The sequence below is a fragment of the Scyliorhinus canicula genome, chromosome 2, assembly GCF_902713615.1.
Source record: "Scyliorhinus canicula chromosome 2, sScyCan1.1, whole genome shotgun sequence".
NCBI classification, from domain to species: domain Eukaryota; kingdom Metazoa; phylum Chordata; class Chondrichthyes; order Carcharhiniformes; family Scyliorhinidae; genus Scyliorhinus; species Scyliorhinus canicula.
This window is the reverse complement of record NC_052147.1, coordinates 168,610,367-168,636,465: the sequence shown is the minus strand read 5'-3', so window position 1 is coordinate 168,636,465 and position 26,099 is coordinate 168,610,367. Positions and strand designations below refer to the sequence as shown.

Genomic DNA, 26,099 nt, shown 5'->3' with positions numbered 1-26,099 from the left:
GCGTCCGCCCTCCTCCCCAGGAATAGATCTGGCTGGTCTGAAACCCCGAAGACCGCCACTATCGGGCATGGCTCCACCCTCACCCCCACCATTTTGGACATAGCCTCGAAGAAGGCTGTCCAGTACTCCACAAGTCTGGGGCAAGACCAGAACATGTGGGCGTGGTTGGCCGGGCCTCTTTGGCACCGTTCGCATCTGTCCTCCACCTCCGGGAAGAACCTGCTCATACGGTTTCTTGTTAAGTGGGCTCTATGTACCACTTTTAGTTGCGTCAGGATGAGCCTTGCGCACGTGGAGGTGGAGTTGACCCTATGTAGTGCTTCGCTCCAGAGTCCCCACCCTATCTCCATCCCCAGGTCGTCCTCCCATTTCCTTCTTGTTGCGTCCAGTACGGTGTCGTCCCTTTCTACCAGTCGGTCATACACGTCGCTACAGTTCCCTTTCTCTAGGATACTTGCGTCCAGTAGGTCTTCCAGTAGTGTCTGTCGTGGCGGTTGTGGGTACGTCCTTGTCTCCTTTCGTAGGAAGTTTTTGAGCTGGAGGTACCGCAGCTCGTTCCCCCCAGCTAGCCGAAATTTCTCTGTCAGTTCGTCCAGTGTTGCGATCCTGTCGTCCGTGTATAGGTCCCTGATTGTCAGTGTCCCCCCGTCCTGTCTCCACCTTTTGAAGGTGGCGTCAGTCAGTGCTGGTGTGAACCTATGGTTGTTGCAGATGGGAGCCTTGTCCGACATTTTGGTCAGGCCAAATTGCTGCCGCAGTTGGTTCCAGGATTGGAGGGTGGCTGTCGCCACTGGGCTGCTGGAGTGTTTTTTGGGTGGGGATGGGAGTGCTGCCGTGGCGAGGGCCCGGAGGGAGGTCCCCATGCAGGAGGCCTCCTCCGCACGCACCCACTCGCCTTCTGGCTCCTGGATCCATCCCCTTACTCGCTCGGCTGTTGCCGCCCAGTGGTAGAATTGTAGATTCGGGAGAGCTAGCCCCCCCTGGATTTTGTTTTTTGTAGGATCTTCTTTGGGATCCTAGCATTTTTACCCCCCCATACGAACGCCATGATAAGTTTGTCCAGCACTTTGAAGAAGGCCTTGGGGATGTAGATCGGAATGGATCTAAACAGGAAGAGGAACCTGGGCAATATGTTCATTTTGATCGTCTGGACTCTCCCCGCGAGGGAGAGTGGGAGTGTGTTCCATCTTTGCAGGTCCTTTTTTACTTCCTCCGCCAGGCTGGTGAGGTTCCATTTGTGGATCCCTTTCCAGTCATGGGCTATTTGGATCCCCAGGTAGCGGAATTTATGTCGGGCTTGTTTGAACGGCAGCCCCTTTAGTGCTGCCCCCCTCCCCCCTTGCTGGTGTACTGGGAAGATCTCGCTTTTGCTCATGTTGAGTTTGTAGCCTGAGAAGGCTCCAAACTCTTTCAGGAGCGCGATGATTCCGTCCATGCTGTTTTGTGGGTCCGAGATGTAGAGGAGCAGATCATCTGCATAGAGTGAGACTCTGTGCTCTCTGCCTCCCCTTCGGATCCCCCTCCAATTTTTTGCTGCCCTGAGCGCGATTGCTAGCGGTTCGATTGCTAGTGCGAACAGCAGCGGGACAAGGCAGCATTCCTAATTCTGAATGCACAAGGCAGCATTCCTAATTCACAGCATGCACCATTTTTCACTGGTCACTTGAGTGTTGCCATCGTCACATGAAGCTCTGTGGTGGTCGCGCCTAACTGCTCAAAAGTGCCAGGCATGAATAGGTGGATTATGGGTTAATGTCATCAACTTGCCACGTGGTCATTCCTGACCTTGAGTGTGCTAGTAAGGTGAGGCATTGAGCAGATGGGAAACTGCTTCGCCACACCCCAGGGCTGCTCCTGCACATGTTCTAGTGGTCAGATCCAGACCAGATTTGGCAGAAATCTGGGAACAGGTTGCTCAGACTTGAGAAATCCAAATTGGGGGATTAAACATAACTGCCTATTTCAAAGAAAATTCTTCTGGCAGGTGATAAGCCAATAAAATAGCAGTTTAATGAAAAGTGACTCTCGCTACTCAAAATAATAAGATAACCTGACTTCAAATTTTTCCAAGGTTATTGCTCAGTTTTAATTATATTGACCTACTACAAATCATTATGTGTAACACTTTATCCTTCCAGGGGCTGCGTGTGTTCAACTTTCATGTGATTGCACCTCAATCCCATATGCCGATTCCCCCACCCACAGACACGTTCTATTGTTGTTCATTTGCGAAAGAATTTGCAGAAACTGAGAAAACAGAGAAGGTTATGGCTCCTGATACTAAGGTACTATTTAATGATAATCTTTAATATTGTCACATGTAGGCTTACATTAACACTGTAATGAAGTTACTGTGAAAATCCTCTAGTCGCCACATTCCGGAGACTTTTTGGGTAAACAAAGGGAAAATTCAGAATGTTCAAATTACCTAACAGCACGTCTTTTGGAACTTGTGGGAGGAAACCGGAGCACCCGGAGGAAACCCACGCAGACACGAGGCGAAGGTGTAGACTCCGCACAGAGTGATCCAAGCAGGAATTGAACCTGGGACCCTGGCATTGTGAAGCAACAGTCCTATCCACTGTGCTCCCGTGCCGCCCATTTTTATTAAGTCACCTCACCCATAAATTCCAAAGTCATGACTGAGTTTAGGAATTTCAACTGTTGGAATTGTTTTCGATCTCAAATTCTTGTTGGCTGTCTGAAATGCAGCTAATTGTCCTTGTAACTTGTATTTTTGTTTCAGTATGCTCTCCTAAACCAAAGATCTATTTTCTTAGATTTCATTTTAGTGATATTTGGGGCTGGATTCTCTAAAAAAAAGGGGCTATGTCCCCACGCCGGCGTAAAACCGCTGGTGTTTTACTCTTGACTTTCCTTAAAAATGTCAAGAGCGATTTTCCTACCTGCAGGGAGCTGGCAAAGCCCCAGAGTGTTTCTCGCATCTCTGGCTGCGAATACGGGCCCCCTGCACTTCCGGTCGGGAGTCCGCACATGGCAGACTTGGACCGACATCGACAATGGTGTGCTCGATCCCCCCCGCCTCCCGCCAGGGCGGATGCAGACTACACCCAAGGTTCCTGATTGGCAATACGTGGTTAGAACCACACTGTCGGGAACTTGGCCAGTTTTGCCCGGAGAATCGCTGGGGGGGCCGCTGTCAATGGACCCCAGCCGCACCGCATAATCCGCTTGCGAGCGATTCTCCGGGGACCGGAGAATCGCGGGAGAGGCACCGTGCACGATTCCCGGGTAAACATCGATTCTCCGTTTGGCGTGGGGCTGCGGAGAATCCAGCCCCTGGCTTTTATTCTGTTTATGAGTCTTCTTGCACTTGAAACAACTTCCTGAAAAATCAGTGGGATTCTGGAAAGTTGAGATGGGGAAATAGTCACATTGTTCCCTCTCACTAATTTTCTCTCTTTTTATAGACACAGACTCTTTATACTGTTCCAGTGATACTGATTATCCTTATTCAAGTAACCACTGGCCCTTGACAATGTGTGTTTCCAAACAATTCAACTTTGTACATTACAGCTAAACTAGGTTCTGCTTTCATCCAGAATCCAAACAAAAAAAAACAAATTCTGTTAATAATAATCAGGAGCGGGGCGGCATGTGGCGCTGTGGATAGCACTGGGAATGTGGCGCTGAGGACCTGGGTTCAAATCCCGGCCCTGGGTCACTGTCTATGTGGAGTTTGCACATTCTCCCCATGTCTGCGTGTGTTTCACCCCCACAACCCAAAGACGTGCAGGTTAGGTGAATTGGCCACGTTAAATTGCCCCTTAATTGGAAAACAAAATAATTGGGTACTCTAAATTAAAAGAAAAAATAATAATCAGGAGCAGGAAACCTGGCTGACTTTCTCCTCCTTAACCCTGGGGTCAAATCTAGCTCTCTCCCCACCATGGAACCATATCACAGGGAAGTGGTCAACACCAAAGGAAAGAAAGAAGAAAATATTTTTCACTTATGGAAAGCCTTTCCTCACCTCAGTAAGCTCCACAGTGCTTCACAGGCAATTAACTAACAACTGTTCTTACGTAGACAAACACGGTACTCAACTTGTGCACAGCAAGATTCACCAGACAGTGAACAGAATGAGAGATCAAATAATTCACTTTTTGCTAAGGGCAGCACAGTGGCACAGTGGTTAGCACTGCTGCCGCACAGTACCAAGGTCCCGGCTCTGGGTCACTATCTGTGTGGAGTTTGCACATTCTCCCCATGTCTGCGTGGGTTTCGCCCCCACAACCCAAAGATGTGCAGGGTAGGTGGATTGGCCACGCTAAATTGCACCTTAATTGGAAAAAATGATTTGGGTACTCAAATTTAAAAAAAAAAAAAATCACTTTTTAGTGGTGTTGCTTGAGGGGGGAATTCTGTTCAAAAACAATGAACCCCTGTTTTTTGCACAATTCCATAATCCTCAGGAAATGTTTCTAACCACTTGATTGCTCAAACCACAGTTTTAAAACTCATCAGTGTGATGGTTCCTCTGACTGCACCCTCCCCTCATCATTGCACTGAAAAGCCAGCCTTGGTGTTCTCAAATCCTTGGAGTGGGCCTTGAATCTACAAACTAAGACTCAGCAACAGGTGCACGACCAATTTATCTAAATTACTGCTTGTGGGAGTGTGGTAAACCACTGTTGCACCTCTATTAGAGGATGTATGGTACGATCTGTACTACAGGTATGTTGGTATAAATATGTGTGTCCTCCACGCTGCAGCCATTTCGCCAGCTGCTGTGGGAGGCCACACATCCTAGAGCAATAAAGCCTCAGTTGTATACAACTCAAGTCTTTGTGCAACTGATCGTGCATCAGGGAGAAAACAAGTGGAAAATGTAGAAAGAAGAGGCAGGATCTTCTGGCTTCGCCCGCCCATCGGCCGCCAGGATCATCTGGTCTTGCTGAAAGTCAATGGACCTGTGGCTGGGCTGCCCAATCTCCTGTGGCGGAATCCCATCCAATGTTTTTGACAAGATATTTCATGCCTGCCATTTAAAGTTAGAATGGAACTTTTTTTTAAATCCAAATTTTAAAATTTTGAGCTCCTCGTCAAGTTCAGGGGCAGATGTGGACGTGAGCCAAAAATAGTCCTGCTGGCAGACAGGTAGGTTCCCTGGCTCCAGCCCGTGTCTGTGAAGAGGGTATGGTAGGGCTGCTTGCCTGCAGGTGGTTGGCTCATTCATTAAGAATCTATTGTGGCCAACTGCCCATGCCAGCCCAAAATGGTGGCCTGGCTGCAAGGTCTAATTTTTAACTGAAGATTCAGAAAGGTTGGAGAGTTCTCGCCTTTCCTTACCCTCCATTGTTCACTGCTGCTCCTTAAAGTCCCTTAAAATGCAGCTGGTGTTTATAAGGTGGTATTTTTAACTGATCATTAAAAAACACAAAGGGGAGTCAGTGCTGGCAATTATGTGAGAGTAGATGTATTTATATTGTGTCACGCGATAACCCAACCACAAAAGTAGATAGATTTAACACTTACAGTACAAGGAGGTTGCATCCAGGGCTCCCCATCAATCTGCATTGGCAGCAGCTTGGTGGTTCTGTAAATAATTACACACAGTTCACTTAACTCTCTATTTGGAAAGGAATTTTTCTGTGCCATCTGCATTTTTCAGACTAACTAGCGATCGGAACAAGACCTGGTCCAAGTGGAACTGGCTACGAGGAGAGTGGGATTCAACTGAGTCAAGGCTGCCCTCTTCATGAAGAGGGTGAAGTTCAGGATGCTGTACCCGGCCTGCCTCTGGGTGACTTACAATGGCCATGGGCATTATTTTCGGACACCAGAGGAGGCAATGAAGCTTTTGAGAGACAATGAACTGGCAAGAGGGGGAGGACATTGAACTTTGGAGGGATTGTAAGAAGATGTTGGTTCTCTCTGCCTTTTTGTTTTATTGTTTTTGGGTGGTTGGTCAGGGGATAACCTCTCCTCTTTGAAATTGTTTTTGGGGGTGCTGTGGTGGGATGCTTGGGGAATGTGGAGGATGAGTGCACCTTTTTGTTACTTAATTGTTATTTGCGCTATGGAGGTGTGTGAGTAGCACAGTGGTTAGCATTGCTGCCTACGGCGCTGAGGACCCGGGTTCGAATCCCGGCCCTGGGTCACTGTCCGTGTGGAGTTTGCACATTCTCCCCGTGTCTGCATGGGTTTCACCACCACAACCCAAAAGATGGTTTTGTGAAGGGGAGGTAGTGTCTCACTAACTTGATAGAATTTTTTGAAGAGGTCAGAAAGATGATTGATGCAGGTAGGGCAGTGGGTGTTTTCTATATGGACTTCAATAAGGCCTTTGACAAGATCCCTCATGGTAGACTGGCACAAAAGGTGAAGCCACACGGTATCAGGGGTGAGTTGGCAAGATGGATACAGAACTGGCTAGGTCATAGAAGGCAGAGAGTAGCAATGGAAGGGTGCTTTTCTGATTGGAGGACTGTGACTAGTGGTGTTCCGCAGGGATCAGTGCTGGGACCTTTGCTGTTCGTAGTATATATAAATGATTTGGAGGAAAATGTAACTGGTCTGATTAGTAAGTTTGCAGATGACACAAAGGTTGATGGAATTGTGGATAGCGATGAGGACTGTCAGAGGATACAGCAGGATTTAGATTGTTTGGAGACTTGGGCGGAGAGATGGCAGATGGAGTTTAATCCGGACAAATGTGAGGTAATGCATTTTTGGAAGGTCTAATGCAGGTACGGAATATACAGTGAATGGTAGAACCCTCAAGAGTATTGACAGTCAGAGAGATTTATGTGTACAGGTCCACAGGTCACTGAAAGGGGCAACACAGGTGGAGAAGGCAGTCAAGAAGGCTTGCTTTCCTTCATTGGCCGGGGCATTGAGTATAAGATTTGGCAAGTCAGGTTGCAGCTGTATAGAACCTTAGTTAGGCCACACTTGGAGTATAGTGTTCAATTCTGGTCGTCACACTACCAGAAGGATGTGGAGGCTTTGGAGAGGGTGCAGAAGAGATTTACCAGGATGTTGCCTGGTATGGAGGGCATTAGCTATGAGGAGAGGTTGAATAAACTTGGTTTCTTCTCACAGGAACGTCGGAGGTTGAAGGGCGACCTGATAGAAGTCTACAAAATTATGAGGGGCATAAACAGAGTGGATAGTCAGAGTCTTTTTCCCAGGGTAGAGGGGTCAATTACTAGGGGGCATAGGTTTAAGGTGCGAGGGGCAAGGTTTAGAGGAGATGTACGAGGTGAGTTTTTTTACACAGAGGGTAGTGGGTGCCTGGAATTCGCTGCTGGAGGAGGTGGTGGAAGCAGGGACGATAGTGACATTTAAGGGCATCTTGACAAATACATGAATAGGATGGGAATAGAGGGATATGGACCCAGGAAGCGTAGAAGATTTTAGTTTAGACGGGCAGCATGGTCGGTGCAGGCTTGGAGGGCCGAAGGGCCTGTTCCTGTGCTGTACTTTTCTTTGTTCTATGTTCTTTGAGGAGGGTGAATGCATCTTCGTTGTCTGCTGGGCTTAGCCTATTCAATTCAAGGTAGTACATAGGGCGTAGATGAGTAGGTTCTTTGAGGGGGTGGAGGATAGGTGAGGGCAGTGCACGAGGAGGCCCCCGAACCATGTCCACATGTTTTGGGCATGTCTGAAGCTGAAGGGGTTATGGCAAGGGTTCGCAGACCTACTGACTGAGGTGCTGAAGGTAAAGGTGGACCCGAGTCCAGAAGTGGCGATATTTGGTGTGTCGGAAGATCCGGCAGTCCAGAGGGCGAGAGAGGCTGGCGTCTTGGCCTTTTCCTCCTTGGTAGCCCAGAGACAGATTTTGTTGGAGTGGAGGGACTCGGAGCTACCGAAGCCAGGGGTGTGGGTGAGCGACCTGGCGGAGTTCCTAAGGTGGGAAAAAAATTAAGTTCGCTGTAAGAGAATCAGTGAATGGGTTTGCTCGGAGATAGAAGCCGTCTATCAACTTCTTCAGGGAAAATTAAGGTGTCAGCAGGTGGGGGCGGGGGGGGTAATGGGGTTAAAATGGGGAATGCAGGACGGGTGGAGGGGAACGACAGGGAGGTTGGGGCGGTCGGATAGTTATTTATTTGTTCTGAGGTTTTCGGTTTGTTCTTTGGTTTTGGTTGTGTTTAATATATATACAGATGCCTCAATAAAAAATATTATAAAAAAGGGTTGAGTAAAAGCTCGAATGGTATTGGCTCGATTTGTTGTGGAAGTGAACAGCAAACCGATACATTTGGATCACTACCTGATAGTGACGCAGGAACACTGAGCCAGGCGTTTCCCTGCACTTTTCAGTCCAGTGTAAATCTGTCCCATCTCCATGGCACCTTCAAGGCCAACAACTTCAAGCAGCTGATCACTGAAATCTGAAAGAAATGGAAGGAAAAACTCAGTTCTTTTGAAGACATTGACTGCCACACTGAAAGCCCACACAGATATATGCACAAGCTGTGTTGAGCAATGCAAATGTTTCCTGACGACTGAAAAAAAAACAACCGACCAACTACAGCTTCTACTTTGTTGCCCTGTTTGAAACAATTTGATAACAAATATATACTGTCAAACATCAAGCAAGATACTTTTAGTAATCATAAGATTCTGTTCACTGATTTATTTATGTGGATAAGGGCAGCACGGTGGACTAGTGGTTAGCATAACCGCCTCACGGCGCTGAGGTCCCAGGTTCGATCCCGGCTCTGGGTCACTGTCCGTGTGGAGTTTGCACATTCTCCCTGTGTCTGCGTGGGTTTCGCCCCCACAACCCAAAAATGTGCAGAGTAGGTGGATTGGCCATGCTAAATTGCCCCTTAATTGGAAAAATAATTGGGTAATCTAAATTTATTAAAAAAAAAAAAAAATATTTATGTGGATAATACTGCTGCATAAAAATAATGCGCTACTTGGGCCATAATGCAACATTTGGTGTCATGGATTTATGCGATGTAGGTTTGATTTCACTCCTGCGTTTTTTGTGTAAGTGGGAATATCGCTGAGATTACTACTGTTGTGGCTCTAATTCATTGCTTGAAGACCAGGATTTTCCAGCCTTGCCGTGGTGGGTTCCCTAGCCGTGGATGTGGTGAGCCATTCAAATGCCCTTTGACTTCAGGGGGACCAGAAGGGAGGGTCAAAATTGTGGTGAACGTATTGTATTAACCATTCACCATGTATTACTCTGTATCACACTGTTGCCCATGTGGGCTCCACCTATGGACCATTGTACGAAATTACATAGGATGTATCATGTTAGTGCCCTTGTGGGCTCCATCTCCGCAGCTCTGTAGGCGGTTCTCTCTGGCAGATCAGTCGCAGGCAGGCTCTGTTCTAGCCGATTAAAGCCACAGTTTACGTGAATTGATGGTCGCATCAAAAATATTCCAGCCAAAGGGAGCGTTTAGAAAGTAAAGGGCTTTTGGGAGGCACAATTTGGACTGGTAGAGGGTTGGTAACCAGGTTTACGTTAGTTAGCAAAATAATCCCGGACAAGGATAATGTTTTTCCATATCTGCTGCATTTTGCTTCAGTTAGAAAGTAACATTTCTGGAGTAAACAACTTTGCTGCCATCTCAAACTTTTCATCAGGAGAATCAGATCATTAATAGATCACAGAATGGTGCAGCAGAGTGCCACACTGCATTCCAGCAGCGAAGCAATGGCACTGGCTTCCAGCCCTGGTTTAATGAAAGGTGTGCTGTAATTCCAGCCAAGGAGTGGAAATGCTTTGATAGGGTAAACAAGACTATAAGGAAAAATATATTTGCATCAAATTCCAATAGCAAAACACTGTGTCATCTGGTTAATGAAAGCTGCAAGTTTAATCTCCCAACCACATGAAGCTCAGGTAGATCTTGAGGGCCAGACGGAAGCAATCAGAGATTCCAGAACCTTCATTTCCTATTTTCAAAAATAAATTTAAAGTACCTAATTAATTTTTTTAAAAATTAAGCGGCAATTTAGCGTGGCCAATTCACCTAACCTGCACATCTTTGGGTTGTGGGGGGTGAGACCCACGCAGACACGGGGAGAATGTGCAAACTCCACATGGACAGTGACCAGGGCTGAGATTGAACCCCGAGTCCTCGGTGCCATGAGGCATCAGTGCTAGCCACTGTGCCGCCATTGCATGTCCTATTGTGACAGACAGAGGACACCCCATCCTCTGTGGGGAGGTGCAATCAGTGAATGTTGCATTAATTGAAAGTGTTTTTTTAAAGCCAAGGTCAGAGACCAAAAGAATCATTAAAATGTGATTTCTTATAAAAGATGCTCAAAATTCTGAGAAAATTGCTGCTCTCTGATTCATCTGCTCACACAGTCCCCATCAACCAGGGCAGAATAAGAAGCAACAAACATTCTCCATATCTACATTAAAGAATACAAGTTAGATACTGATAACTAAATTCCAAGAATGCTATTATCAATTGTGCTAAAGTTCATGGAAAAATAAGCTGCAATTTCTGACCTGTACAATCGGGTCATCAATTCAGTGTTTACATGGAATTTGCACCCCTCAACACACCATTCAGTACTTATGCTTGTGTTTCTGCTCCACATGAGTTACTGTCCACTCTAGTTCACCTCATTGTATCAAAAAATCCTTCTATTCCTTTCTCCCTCATGTGGCTGCACCTATGCTATCCATCTCAAACACCCCATATGAAAGTGAACCCCATGTTTTCACCATCCTCTCAGTAAAGATGTTTCTCTTGACTCCTGTATTGGAGTTATCAGTGACCATCTTATATTTGTCATAGATTATCATAGAATTTACAGTGCAGAAGGAGGCCATTCGGCCCACCGAGTCTGCACCGGCTCCTGGAAAGAGCACCCTACCCAAGGTCAACACCTCCACCCTATCCCCATAACCCAGAATGGGGCAGCAGAGTGCCACACTGCATTCCAGCAGCACCTTGTTTTAGATTTGCCAAAAGTTGAAACATCTCTACCTCTCCTATATTGTCTTCATTAATGGAGAGGAGCAAGAGGCTGGAATTAGAGGGGCGCAGATATCTTGGAGGGTTTTAGGACTGGAGGTGATTACAGAGATAGGGATGGGCAGGCCATGGAGGAATTTGACAACGGATGGAATTGTAAAATCCAGGTTTGCTTAACTGGAGTCAGTCTAGGTCAGTAAGCAAGGGGGTGGGGTGGAAAATAAGAGAATTTAGTGCAAGCTAGGACACAAGCAACTTCAAATGAGATTCAATTTATGGATTACAGAATGTAGGAGTGGGACCAGCAATGCATTAGGATAGTTAAGAAAAATGCTTGGTCGAGAATCCTAAAAGGAGAAACATAAAATAACATTTGAAAGAGTTTTTTGGGGTATTGACAGTTTAAATGCTGATTTTGTTACCCTTTTGTGTCCTTACGACATTATAAAGAACCTGGCATGCAACAAATTACTTTCACAGTGCATTAAACGTTGCGCAAGCAAACACGGTAGCCAATTTTCACACAGTAAAATTCAACAAATAGGAAATGAGATAAATGATCAACTTTTGGTGATGGCTGAGGGAGAAATGCTAGCCAGAATATTGAAGGAGCTCTTTGCTCTTCTTTTTTTAAAATTTAGAGTACCCAATTCATTTTTTCCAATTAAGGGGCAATTTAGTGTGGCCAATCCACCTAGCCTGCACATCCTTTTTGGGTTGTGGGGGCGAAACCCACGCAAACACGGGGAGAATGTGCAAACTCCACACGGACAGTGACCCAGAACTGGGATCGAACCTGGGACCTCGGCGCCATGAGGCAGCAGTGCTAACTCACTGTGCCACCGTGCTACCCTTCTTTGCTCTTCTTTAAACCATGCCACGGGACCGTTAACAATCTTGAACAGTCAGACAATGGCTTGGGTTGAATGTTTTGTTCAAAGGATGTACAGTTGGGTGTTTGTAAGTCTCTAGACTTCACTCAGGAGTGGCCTGATTACAGATTATATAGAAAATATTCCTGCTTGTGGGGGAATCCAAAACTAGGGCACAGATATAAGATAACTTCCCCCATGTTTGTGTGGGTTTCGCCCCCACAACCCAAAGGTGTGCAGGATGTGCAGGATAGGTGGTTTGGCCATGCTAAAATTGCCCATCATGGGCAGCACGGTGGCGCAGTGAGTTAGCACTGCGGCCTCACGGCCTGGAGGTCCCAGGTTCGATCCCCGCTCTGGGTCACTGCCCGAGTGGAGTTTGCACATTCTCCCCGTGTTTGCGTGGGTTTCGCCCCCACAACCCAAAAGATATGCAGGCTAAGTGGATTGGCCACGCTAAATTGTGCCTTAATTGTAAAAAATGAATTGGGTACTCCAAATTTAAAATAAGGTAATAACTAATAAATCCAGTCAGAATTCAGGAAAAACATCTTTTTCCAGGGAGTGGTGACAATATGGCACTTGCGACTGCATGGGAGTATGAGAGCATCATGGTTATGATGCTTGACTAGCAAACCACAGGTCTGGATTAATACTCAAGAAACATAGGCGGCCGATGTTGTGGCCTTTGCTTCCATGATAGCCTGGCGACGAATGCTGTTGGCCTGGAGGGACTCAAAGACCAAAGTATGGCTGTCGGACATGGCAAGCTTTCTCGGCTTGGAAAAAATCAAGTTCGCCTTATGAGGTCACTATTGGGGTTCGCCCGGAGGTGGCAACCATTCATCGACTTCTTCGCGGGGAACTAATCGTCAGCGGGGGTGGCGGGGGCGGTAGAATAGTGTAGAGTAGGGGGGAAGAATAGGCGGGTCTATTTGCAAGAGTGGTATTGTTATTTACACTATGTTTTTTGTAATTGGTATCTGCACACTAATGTATATTGTTACTGTTTACAATGCCAAAAATACCTCAATAAAATTGTCTGTTTAAAAAAAAAGAAACATAGGCGGGATTCTCCGTTAGCCAACGTCAAAATCAGGAAATGCAATTGGGCGGAGAATAGCTTCCAGCACCATTTGCATATCATTAGCTGGCTCGATCCGGTATTCTGCGGGGACTCTGCGATTCTCCACCTCCGATGAGCCGAGTTCCCGATGGCGCGGTTCGCTTGTGCATTTAAACATCGTGAAACCGCATGGTGGCTGCTGAGGGAAAGAGCGGGGTACGGAAGATGTCCAACATCGCCATAGTTTGCAGGCAATTGTGCCGCTGGCCAGGGGGCTTTTGCCAGGGCCGGGAGGAGTGGTGGGGGGTTGCCAGGAGGGCTTTGGGGTCGGGGTCGATGGGCAGGGAACACCATTGCCGCAGCCATGCAGCTGCGTACAGTGCTAACAGCCCACTGTGAACTCAGGGCCACAGGCCATCTACGTGTCCCCCCAGGACACCCCCCCCCCCCCCCCCCCCCGGGTGCCTTCTGGCCCCAGCTGACCCATCAGCTATTTGGGCATGCTCGAGTGCAACCAGTGCAATCTTGTTGGCTGGAATGAGTGTGTGTGGGGATTGTAATGTGCATATGCGGCTTGAGGTTTCTCAGCCTCCCGAGTGTTAATCACGGATCTGGCAAATCCCACACCATTTTTCATTGGGATCGTTTGTGTTCCACGCAGCACCGGTGCTAGCCCCTTAACGGTAGCGGAATTGTTTCAGGTGCGGCGCTGGATTTTGTGTTGCAAAAGTCCACGGATTCTGCGTTGGTGTCAACACTTAGTCTCAGAAACGGAGAATCCTGTCCCATGAGTTCAAATCCCACCGCATGGAAGCTGGAGAAATTTAAATTTAGTTATTCAATAAATCTGGAATAAAAAGCCAGTATCAGTAATGGTGACCATGAAACTACACAATGTCGTAAAATCCCATCTGGTTCACTAATGCCCTCTAAGGAAGGAAATTTGTCATCCTTATCTGGTCTAGGCTACAAATGACTTCAGGTCTATACACTGTAGTTGCCTAATTAAGTTGTATTCAAGGAGACAGCTCATCACCTCTTCTCAAGGCAATATGGGGTGGGCCATAAATGTTGTCCTTGTCACAACTCACACTGCTGTGAATAAATAAAAAAAGCACGGAGTAATTAAGACAAATAGCATAGATGCATTTATTGGGAAGCTACATGAGGAATACAAAATAGATGGTATTACTGGCAGGATCGGAGGTGCAGGACCAATTGGGCCGAAAGGTGAAATGGCTTCTTCCCTCCTAATCCAGAGCATTGAAGTTAATTGTAATGTCGCCACCAATATGTATTATTCAATTATTCATTGAATAAATTCAGCAAAGCATCAAGGGAGCATACCACACTTAACAACAATGCACCACTCCCGCACTACCACCTGAAATGCCAGCCTGGACTTTTAATAATAATCTTTATTAACTGCAATGAAGTTACTGTGAAAATCCCCTAGTTGCCGCACTACAGCACCTGTTCGGGTACACTGAGGGAGAATTCAGAATGTCCAATTCACCTAACAAGCACTCTTTCGGCACTTGTGGGAGGAAACCGGAGCACCTGGAGGAAACCCACGCAGACACGGGGAGAACGTGCAGACTCCACACAGACAGTGACCAAAGCTGGGAATTGAACCCGGGTCCCTGGTGCTGTGAAGCAAAAGTGCCGTCCTACTTAATGTGTCGTCCTACTTAATGCATTATAGAGTATGTATTGATAGAACTGGTACGGACTGTTCTTGCGCCACTACGGAACAGAGGCATGTTAGCCTTTTCAATTACCCCAAGTCTCTTTCACAACATTATACTGCATTTTTTGAGTGCTACAGTAACTTTGTGGTTAAAGTTAAAACCATCTGGGCTGACGTTACAAACAGATTATCAGATACACTTGGGAATGTAAACAAGGCACTCATTCAGGGTATGCCAAAAGCATTAGTTAGTCAGGAAGCAAATAACTGTTTTATATATTCCTCTGGGGAAGAAAAATCTAATGTTTTGATTTCTCGCCGCATACATAACTTAGTGTTTGCTAGATTTGGACAAAGTTTATGAAATATAATTTTTTTTATTCTCCTCCTTGCGGATTTCTGCTCCCCCTTCCCCTATCTCTCTGAAAGGTGTCAAATCCCTGGTGGATATGGTTTCACAGGTGCCAACTGTATTCTGGTATTTCATCTAAATGGTCATTACTCACACGAGAGCCTTGACAGTAAGTGTTGGCAGGCTATTCACTATTCCAGCTGAGCCTGATCATGTCCTTATACAACTCCCATAAATGTACACTTGTAGCAGGGACACTTTTGGGTTTCTTTCAAGAGCACAAACTCTGGCTCTTTTTCTCCTTCCTGATCCAGGGCATTGGGCAATGTAGCTGCCATGACCCAACACCAAGGATTAGGTCAGCTGACAGCGCAGATTGAAGAGCGAATGCGAGCCCTTTCTGATCTATATTATGTACCTATCTTTGTTATTTGCTTAATAAATTCTGTGGGGGTTTCAAGAGACTTTTTGAGAATTTATAAACAAAGGTAGCTAATATATAATTAATTCCACACCCTTTAGTTGTGCCAAAGTGAGACATTAGGATCTCTGAAAACTGTCTTTGCATTATGACAGTAACTAATTCTCAAAAGACTTTCGGCTGGATTTGCACAGCATCGGGAAGACTCTGTGGACCTTTAAAAATGATAGGCAGGACCCAGATGCAGATATCCAGTCCCCATTTCAGACAGATCCAATTTGTGCCAGTAGGGGAAAAGAGGTAGTGCATCATTCATAGTTTTGAATCCAAACAGACCCAATTTTGGCTGTTACAAGGACCTTAAACTTTCAACATTGAATTCACAAATTGATGGAGTAAACATAAAAAAAACTCTTGAAGGGTGAATGAGGCTTGTATAAATGCCATGGTCTGAATATTTTTAAATATCCCGCTCTTTATTGAGCTTTACAAAAATTGGTTGCAGCTGTCGGTGAGAGTTACAAAATACCCTCTGCTGGTCTGTATTGGTAGATAGGTATAGGTTAGAAAATAAAATAGAATCTGGTTGTGCAGTTGCAATTGAGGTCTTTGTTGATATTTCCCAAGGGTTATCATTATGCCACTGTGAATGCTTGGTTGAGTTTCAAAAGCTCAATTATCTCAGCAGGTGGGTTCTGGGTTCACAGTTTGATTGACATTTAAGGAATCTATTAAATGATTAGTTAATTTTGATGTGGGGTCTGAATAGAAGTTTCCTTGTTTTTATAAGAGATTAACCCCTTGAGGACATTTAGAAGCTTTGATGGGTTACGTGAATGGGAATTTATTTTCACTATAACTATCAAGTGTGAAGAAGGGAGAGAATTATTAGATTTTTGGATGTTGTTTTTCGTCTCAACTTGGCTCCCGAGAACTGCCCATGATGGGTACTGGGTGAATTAACATCGAGTTGGTATGGAGAATACGAGGGGCCATGGGAGGGATGGGTGGGGGGGACATAAGATGACACTGAGTTGACATGGAGGGTAAGAGGAACCATGGGGGTGAGTGAGGTGAGGGCTAGAGGGCAGAATGAATTCTGCAACTGGGAGAAAGTCAGAGAGAAGTGAGATGGGCCTTCTAACCTGCATTGGACCCTCACCCATTCCCATGGTGACCTACACTTTGCTTCTGAATTTGGTGGGCGGATTCTTTTCCGCATCCACTCCTGGTGTAAAAATGGTAAGTGTTGGGATACTTTCTACCCTGGTGGGTTCAGCCAGTCAGGAAATTTCCTGGCCCAGTATGCTTTGATAATCTGGTCCTTTAACTTAAGTTCGCTTAAAAGAAATCCGATAATTTCTCCTCTATCCCTTTCCTCTCAGCAGACATTAGAATGTAAGTATTGTTTAAAATTCAGTGAAAATCCTTATGAAGACAGCTTTTATATTAGCTGCTGGAAATGCATAATGAAACCTTGTAACTTTGTTGGCACGTTGTAGGATCCTGATTCCATACGTGGTAATAAGCTAAGGCATAACAAGCTACTGCCTGCCTAGGGTAGAAACAGCTGATAGTGATACTTGCCAAGAATTCATGAATGAAAAACAGGATGCAATACTGTTGGAGGTGGTGGTGGCATAATGAGGAATGAAGTGAAAAAAATCATTGCACACAGAAGAGGAGTTTTTCTCTGGGAACAGGTCACCTAATGTGCTGAACCTGAGCAACATAATTTCATGCAACGCAGAATGGGCTAACCAAAATCAGCCCCTGTGTTGCTGCTGTTGTATTGTGGATAATTAAAATAAACCCAGAGTGGTCAGGTGGTTAGGGAAGGTGAATTTTCTAATTTTGCACTCGGGGCAGGCAACTTACCTGAAGTGACGATTGAAACTTTAGTTATACGCTGCGCAGTTTTCCCACCATTAATTCAAATGAACAGGAAATAATGCTTTAGATCACCCGCACATCTGCTGGGTGCAACTCTCCACTGGAAATGCAAGTGCTTCCAAAATCTAGTCTTGCTGGACTGTTGCCCTTAAACATCGTTCTACTATGGATTTAGCCATCATAAAAACAAGGACAGAACATAAACTGGGCAGGTTTAAAACCACAGTAGTATTGCAGGACCATTTGAGCAAGATAAACACACTAATAAACACACTTGGGCAGCACGGTAGCATTGTGGATAGCACAATCGCTTCACAGCTCCAGGGTCCCAGGTTCGATTCCGGCTTGGGTCACTGTCTGTGCGGAGTCTGCACATCCTCCCCGTGTGTGCGTGGGTTTCCTCCGGGTGCTCCGGTTTCCTCCCACAGTCCAAAGATGTGCAGGTTAGGTTGATTGGCCATGATAAATTGCCTTTAGTGTCCAAAATTGCCCTTAGTGTTGGGTGGGGTTACTGAGTTATGAGGATAGGGTGGAGGTGTTGACCTTGGGTAGGGGGTAGGGTGCTCTTTCCAAGAGCCGGTGCAGACTCGATGGGCCGAATGGCCTCCTTCTGCACTGTAAATTCTATGTCTATGTATGTAATGCCTACATCAGCTCATAATAACATCGGGTTTAGGAGCTGGGGTAGACCATTTGTCCCTTCGAACCAGCTCCACCAATCAATAAGATCATGGCTGAAGCTCTCGGGCGGAATTCTCCGCTCCCCACGTGGCGTGGGAGAATCGTGGGAGGGCCTCCCGACATTTTTTACGCCCCCACTGGCGCCCCCAGCGATCCCCCCCCCCCGCCCCAGAAAAATCGGCGCTCGCCATTTTTCACGGCGAACGGCGATTCTCCGAGCCCGATGGGCCGACCCTTCATGCCCGTTTCACCACGGCAGCAACCACACCTGGTCGCTGCATTCGTGAAACGGGCACCAGATGCCCGTTTGGGGCATCTATGGGCCCAATTGGGATGGGAGCACCAAGACTGTGCTCGGGAGGGGACAGGCCCGCGATCGGTGCCCACCGATCGTCGGGCCAGCGTCCAAAACGGACGCACTCTTTCCCCTCTGCCGCCCGGCAAGATCAAGCCGGCAGTCTTGCCGGGCGGCTGAGGAGAAAGACGGCCACCGCGCATGTGCGGGTTCGTACCGTCTGCGCGCTGATGTCATCCGCGCATGCGCGGGTTGGAACCGGCAACCCGCGCATGCGCGGATGACTTCACATTCTCGGTGTGACGAGGTCGCTGCTGAGAAAGACGGAGGCCCGCTCCTAGCTCCCCCGGGTGGGGGTGAATTAGGTGCGGGGAGCGGGCTCCGAGGCCGTCGTGAACCTCGGCCGAGGTCACGACGGCCTTCACGAATTCGGCCCCCTGCGGAGAATTCCGCCCCTCATCTATTCCTTCGTTCCCTCTATACCTGACCATTCCAATGCTCTACCAGCCATCTTTCCACTTACACTCTCCATCAACTTGAACTCATTCAAAACTCTTGTCTCCATTCTAACTTGCACCTAGTCCCAATCACTCAGCTGCCCTGTGCTTACTGACCTACATTTGTTCCTGGTCTGGCAATGACTCGATTTTAATATTCTCACTATTATTTGTAAATCTCTCCATAGCCCATCCTTTCCCGTCTCTGCAACCTTCTCCTCCAGCTGTACACGCCTCTGAAATGTCTGAGCTCCTACAATTCTGAACTCCTGCACATCCTTGATTTTAATCAATCCACCATTGACAGCCGTCTTTAGCTGCCTCGGCCCTAAGCTATGGAATTTCCTCCCAAATATCTCTATCTCTCTCCTTTATCATCATTTGAATGAAAAAATAATTTTTTTTCAATTAAGGGGCAATTTAGCATGGCCAATCCACCTAACCTGCACATATTTTGGATTGTGGGTGTGAGACACACGCAGACACGGGAAGAACGTGCAGACTCCACACGGACAGTGACCCGGGGGCAGGATCGAACCAGTATTCTTGGCACCGTGAGGCAGCAGTGCTAACCTCTCCTCCTTTTAGGCACCTCTTAATGCCTGCTGCTTTGTCAGGTTTCTGGGCACCTGACCTAATATCTCACTATGTGTCTTGGTGTCAAAATGTGTTTGATAAAGCTACCAATGTGTGCCTTAGAAGATTTTAGAAAGTTAAGGTAATACATTGCGACAGATTGTTGTATATCAAATAATTGGCTGGAGGGCAATCTTCCTTCAGCCATTTCTCTTATTTTCCATCGTGACTATGTTCATCCTGCTGCAATCAAAGTGGTTGTTAGTTTCTGTGGTATGACTCTTGTGTCAAGACAAGAGAAGGGAGTTCCACCTTATAACCTAGTTTAGCAAGATGGTTCTATTTTTCCTCCAATTTAATGCCTAATAATTCCAGGCTTCCAGCTTACTATGAAATATATATTATTCATCATTTTGTCGATTAAGGTGTCAGGCTGACATTTTATTTAATACTGAATCAACTAATCACTACCAGTATTTCTTGTCTGGAAATGGGTTGAAGTTTGGGGGAGTAGGAAGGCATAGCTGCAGGAAAGACAACTGAAAAGGTGAGCTTAAACAAGCTTGGTGAAAGGTGGCAGTCATGGCTCAGTAGTAACCTTCCCACCTCTGGGTCAGAAGATTGTGGATTAGGGGCAGCATGGTGATGCAGTGGTTAGCACTGCTGCTGCGGGGGCAGCAAGGTGGCGCAGTGGGTTAGCCCTGTTGCCTCACGGCGCCGAGGTCCCAGGTCCGAACCTGGCTCTGGGTCACTGTCCGTGTGGAGTTTGCACATTCTCCCCGTGTTTGCGTGGGTTTTGATGTGTTAGGCAGGTTGGTTCAACGTTGACTGCAACTGGATGCAGGGAAGCTAGAAACAGACGTCTGACACACGAGATGATCCAACACTGTATTATTTAACCTGTGGACTGCTGTACATGTTCAGCTGTGGGTTGACACTCTACTAATCTAACTTATGACCTCTTACTGGCTTGACCAGACTTACTAGCTACCGCATGGTGATAGTGCGCACTAGCTTGTGCACTCTGATTGTCTCAGTAGCTGGGTCCTGAGAGAGAGAGAGAGTCTTAATGCCCTATGGGCTTTATAGTGATAGTGTCCTGTCTGGTGATTGGTTGTTCTGTGTTGTGTTCATTGGTTATCCTGTGTGTCAATCACTGCCTGTCTGCATCTCATTCTATAGACGAGTGGATATTATGACAGGTTTCGCCCTCACAACCCAAAGATGTGCAAGGTAGGTGGATTTACCACGCCAAATTGCCCCTTAATTGGGAAAAAAAGAATTGGGTATGGTAAATTTATTTAAAAAAAAGATGATTGTGGATTAAAGTCCACCTTCAGACCTGGGCACATAATTCAGGATATTACTCCAGAATGGGACAAAGGAAGTGTTCAGATTTGCACTGCCAAAGGTGTTGTCTTTTGAATGAGACAGTAAACCAAGGCCCTATCTGCCATCTCAGGTAAACACACAAGATTCCATGACACGATAATGAGAAATGTAGGGACATTCTCCTGGTACCCGGGCCAACATTCATCCCTCAACTAAGATCTAAATGAAATGATCTAGTCAGCTGTTTCATTGCTCATTGCTATGTGCAAATTGGCAGCAGTCATCCCCTCAAAGCACTTCAAAAGTACCAAATTTGGTGTGAAGCACTATAGGACATCTCAAGGTCAGGCAATCAAGGCCAGGCATGGGCAGCACCGTAGCACAAGTGGATAGCACTGTGGCTTCACAGCACCAGGGTCCCAGGTTTGATTCCCCGCTGATCACTGCCTGTGCGGAGTCTCCACGTTGTCCCCGTGGGTTTCCTCCGGGTGCTCCGGTTTCCTCCCACAGTCCAAAGTTGTGCAGGTTAGGTGGATTGGCAATGATAAATTGCCCTTAGTGACCAAAAAGGTTAGGATTGGTTATTGGGTTACGGGGATAGGGTGGAAGTGAGGGCTTAAGTTAGGGGCAACACGGTAGCATGGTGGTTAGCATAAATGCTTCACAGCTCCAGGGTCCCAGGTTCGATTCCCGGCTGGGTCACTGTCTGTGCGGAGTCTGCACGTCCTCCCCGTGTGTGCGTGGGTTTCCTCCGGGTGCTCCGGTTTCCTCCCACAGTCCAAAGATGTGCGGGTTAGGTGGATTGGCTATGCTAAATTGCCCGTAGTGTCCTAAAAAGTAAAGGGGGGGGGGTTTGTTGGGTTACGGGTATAGGGTGGATATGTGGGTTTGAGTAGGGTGATCATTGTTCGGCACAACATTGAGGGCCGAAGGGCCTGTTCTGTGCTGTACTGTTCTATGTTCTATGTTAAGTGGGTCGGTGCAGACTTGATGGGCCGAATGGCCTCCTTCTGCACTGTATGTTCTATGTTCAATCAGAGGCCCCGGGTGGCCAGCCTCTGGGAAGGGTGGCACCCTGGCACTGCTGATGCTACCTGGGCATATTGGCACTGTCAGGGTGCCCAGGTGGCACAGTCAGGGTTACAGGCTGGCAGTGCAAAGGTGCCCGTGCGGCATTTTGCCCACACTGGGGATCGGCTCAGAGAGTGCCCTGCCCGTATGAGGTAGGGTACTGGGGGTCTTGAGGACCCCCCTAACAGGTGAGTTGGTGGGGTCTGGGGATGTGTTGAGGGGTCGCGAGATCAGGTCACCCCAATCTCTATTAGCTCTTCATAGTGGGCCTACCGGAGAGCATGGAGGGCCGGAACCCAATGGAATATGTGGCCTAAATGCTGGGTAACCTGGTGGGAAGAGATAGCTTCCCAAGCAGTCAGAAATAGACGGAGCTCACAGGTCACGTCAGCCAAAGCCCAAGGAACTACCGAGGGCCATCATCTCAAAGCTGCACCAGTACCAGGACTGGGCAAGAATTCTGAACTGGGCCAGACAGATAAGGTCTTGCAACTGGGAGGATGACTCAATCAGGGTGTACCAGGACATTGGGGAAGACCTGGCTAGCCGGGCGGAATTCAACAAAGCTAATTTTTCTTTTCAAAGCAGTGGTTTTTCTTTTTTTGTTGTTGTGTTTTAGGGCCTCACGGTAGCATGGTGGTTAGCATCAATGCTTCACAGCTCCAGGGTCCCAGGTTCGATTCCTGGCTGGGTCACTGTCTGTGTGGAGTCTGCACGTCCTCCCCGTGTGTGCGTGGGTTTCCTCCGGGTGCTCCGGTTTCCTCCCACAGTCCAAAGATGTGCGGGTTAGGTGGATTGGCCATGCTAAATTGCCCGTAGTGTAAGGTTAATGGGGGGATTGTTGGGTTACGGGTATACGGGTTACGTGGGTTTAAGTAGGGTGATCATGGCTCGGCACAACATCGAGGGCCGAAGGGCCTGTTCTGTGCTGTACTGTTCTATGTTCTATGTTCTAAGGCAGCCCTCTATATGAATAATGTAAAGCTTGGAATGCTGTAACCAGCCGAGCAGCAGCCAGGCCCGGTTGCCTGAAGAAGCCCGCCAGAGGGGACCCAGGTCACAAGGTGGAACACAGCGGGGGGGGGGGGGGGGGGGGGGGGGGGGGGGGGGGGGGGGGGGGGGGGGGGGGCCGGACAGTGGGGGTGGGCTTGGGCCAATGGACCCGGTTCAACCGGTGCTCACCACTCCTGTGCCCAATCCCATCCCTCTCCATCCCATTACCCTCCCGCTTCACCCCCCCCATCCCGCTTCACCCCCCCTCGCCTCCCGCTTCACCCCCCCCTCGCCTCCCGCTTCAACCCCCCCCCCTCGCCTCCCGCTTCCACCCCCCCCCCTCGCCTCCCCCCTCCAAGGGTCGGTGGGGAACGTGTGATGGAATGGCCAGCTTGCATGCAGGAATCACCCAGGTGGACGGTGGAAAGTGCTACCGTGGGCAGGAGTCAGGTGTTGTCAAATGCTGTACAGTACCAGAGCTTGTCGCATAGCGGGTTGACATCGTTCTCCATCCTGTGCACCAGACTGTTTCATACTGTCAACCTCGGGCCTGCACCCCGTTGTGATGGACCCAGGAGAGAAGGGGTTCTACTTCTTCTCCCAGGTACACAGGGTCTTCGCCAGGATCAACTTATTTGTTGTGGGGAAAGTGGTGCTTACAGGGGTAATGGGAGTGGGACACTCTGCAATAGTAATCTCCGACCATGCTCCACACTACATGGATATGAGGTTGGAGATGGGACAGGCCCAAAGTCCCCATGGAGGTTTGACACGGCCCTCGTTGCCAATAAGGTATTTTGCAAAACTATATCACAGGCCATAGGTGGGTATGTAACCAATAACCGGAATGGGGAGGCCTCACCCTGCGATCAGAGGAGGAATTTTTGCATACAAAGCATGCAGAAACAGGAAGGAGAATGGGGCTAGGCAACAACTGGTCGACTCCATACTGGAGATGGACTGGCGATACTCCAGCGATTGTAGAACTCCTGGCGGAGAGGTAAAAGCTACAAATGAACTTCGACCTACTGTCCACGAGGAAAGCAGTGCACCGACTCCACCAGGCACGGAGGACCTTTTACATACTTGGGGAGAAAACCAGCCGCTTGCTGACTCACCAACTGAGAACGCAGGCAGTCACTAAGGAAATAGCGCAGATTAGGGACAACGGTAGGCTGGTAGTTGTCCCGGAAAAGGTCAACCAGGCATTTCAGACCTTCTACTGGGGCTATACATCTCTGAACCCCCCCCCCCCACCGAGGTGGACACGAGGATGAAGCAGTTCCTCGACAGACTGGACATGCCAGTTGTGGGGGAAGATAGGAGACGGGGCCTGGAAGCACCATTAGGCTGAGAGAAATCATGGAAAGTATGAACTCCATGCAGGCTGGGAAGATGCTGGGGCCAGATGGATTCCCAGCGAACTTCTACAATGAATTTGCGCCTCACTGGTAAGAGGCTCCCTACCACCAACACTGGTACAAGCCTCAATATCGCTGATACCCAAAAAAGATAAAGGCCTGATTGAGTGGGGGTCCGACACGCCATTCTCGCTGCTCAATCTGAAAATCCTGGCACAAACCCTGGCTGCTGGAGAGTTGCATACCAGAGGTGATCGCTGACGACCACATGGACTTTGTCAAAGGCAGGTAACTAACGTCGAACATCAGGCACCTGTTGAACGTGATAATGACCCCATCCGGGGAGAAAACACCAGAGGTGATCATCTCCCTGGACGCAGAAACGGCCTTCAACAAAGTCGAGTGGAAGTACCTTGAGAGGTTTGGGCTTGGATCAGGGTTGGCCTCCTGGGTGAAGCTACTGTACAGCACTCCCATGGCAAGCATATGGACGAACAACATCAGCTCTAAATACTTCCAGCCCGACAGAGGCACAAGGCACGGATGCCAGCTATTCCCGCTGCTGTTCGCTCTGGCAACCGAACCACTGGCGATGCCCTCAGAACGGTGAAAGGCTGGAGAGGTATCCAGAGAGCATAGAGTATCAATCTATGTGGGTAACCTGCTCCTCTACATCTCGGACCCCCAAGCCAGAATGGAAGAGATCATGAAGCTCTCAAAGGAGTTCAGTGCCTTTTCAAGCTACAAACTCAACCTGAGCAAAACCGAAGTCTTTCCGGTAAACCCGCAAGGGAGAGGGACAGAGCTGGAGGGACTACTGTTGAAACAAGCTCGAAACAAATTCCGCTACCTGGGGATTCAAATAGCCCACGACTGGACACAAATGGAACCCGATGAGTCTGGTGGGGAAAGTTAAAAGGGACCTGCAGGTAACGATTTAAATTTTTTTTTTTTTTTTTTAAAAAGAGTACCCAATTCATTTTTTCCCATTAAGGGACAATTTAGCGTGGCCAATCCACCTAATCTGCACATCTTTGGGTTGTGGGGATGAAACCCACGCAGACACGGGGAGAATGTGCAAACTCCACATGGACAGTGACCCAGGTCCGGGATTCGAACCTGGGACCTCGGCACGATGCAGTAGTGCTAACCACTGTGCCACCGTGCTGCCCTAACCTGCATGTAATGATATGTAGAATATCATTTGTGTATATAACATTTTTTTTAAATTTAGAGTACCCATTTCGTTTTAGTTTCTAATTAAGGGGCAATTTAGTGTTGCCAATCCACCTACCTTTGGGACGCAGACACGGGGAGAATGTGCAAACTCCACATGGACAGTGACCCTGAGCCGGGATCGAACATGGGACATCGGCGCCGTGAGGCAGCAGGGCTAACCCACTGTGCCACCGTGCTGCCTTTGTGTATATTATAATAACCAAACTGTATATTGAGTAACCAGTCATCCCCATTGCTACTTATTGACCGTCAGAAAATCTCTACTTATTCTTCTGGATAATTAAAGAATGGAATCCTGCCAGACAGTTGCAAAGCCAATGATATTCAACTTTGACTAGACTCTCCACTTCATTGGAGTATTTGCTCCTGCACTGGCTCATTCTGTCATGCAGTGGTCTGCTGTGCTGCAGTCATATCATTGGCTGATTTCTCCCTCCCATTGCTCATCAGCCAGTTCATGTTTGTTCGCCTCAAGACACAGAGATCGCAATATTGACCACCTCTGCTGTCATGTTGACAACAGGTAGGTTTGGATTTCGATTTATCAATTAGCACAGGCTTGTTGTTGTCATAAGTTAAAGAGCACCAGAGCAGTCTTCAAGCAATGATTTGGGGTTTCTGTGCCTTTCATTGTGTGAACTGAGGTTGGGCGGGGTCAGGTGGGCATTGACCTCATTCGGGATGGGGTTCAATGTCATTGTGGGTGGGCCGCCATGTCACCGGGGGATGGGGAGTGACGTGGTCCCCCCGCAAAATGGGAGAGCACGGGCCCCCCAAAAGTGTAAATCCGCCTCTGCCTCTAACATTCCTTGAACATGCAAGATGGCAGGAA

At 47.8% G+C, this 26,099-nt stretch overlaps 1 protein-coding gene across 4 annotated transcripts in view; it reads right to left on the bottom strand.

The window, feature by feature from the left end:
- Positions 1-26,099, bottom strand: part of LOC119961672 (diacylglycerol kinase beta) — a 797,376-nt gene that overhangs the window by 5,483 nt on the left and 765,794 nt on the right. For all 4 annotated transcript variants that reach the window (XM_038788967.1, XM_038788974.1, XM_038788981.1 and 1 more), the window contains 2 exons: positions 8,240-8,360; positions 5,500-5,560 (listed from right to left, as the gene is read on the bottom strand). In XM_038788967.1, the coding sequence (XP_038644895.1) occupies positions 5,500-5,560; positions 8,240-8,360 (182 nt within the window). The remainder of the gene's footprint in view (positions 1-5,499; positions 5,561-8,239; positions 8,361-26,099) is intronic.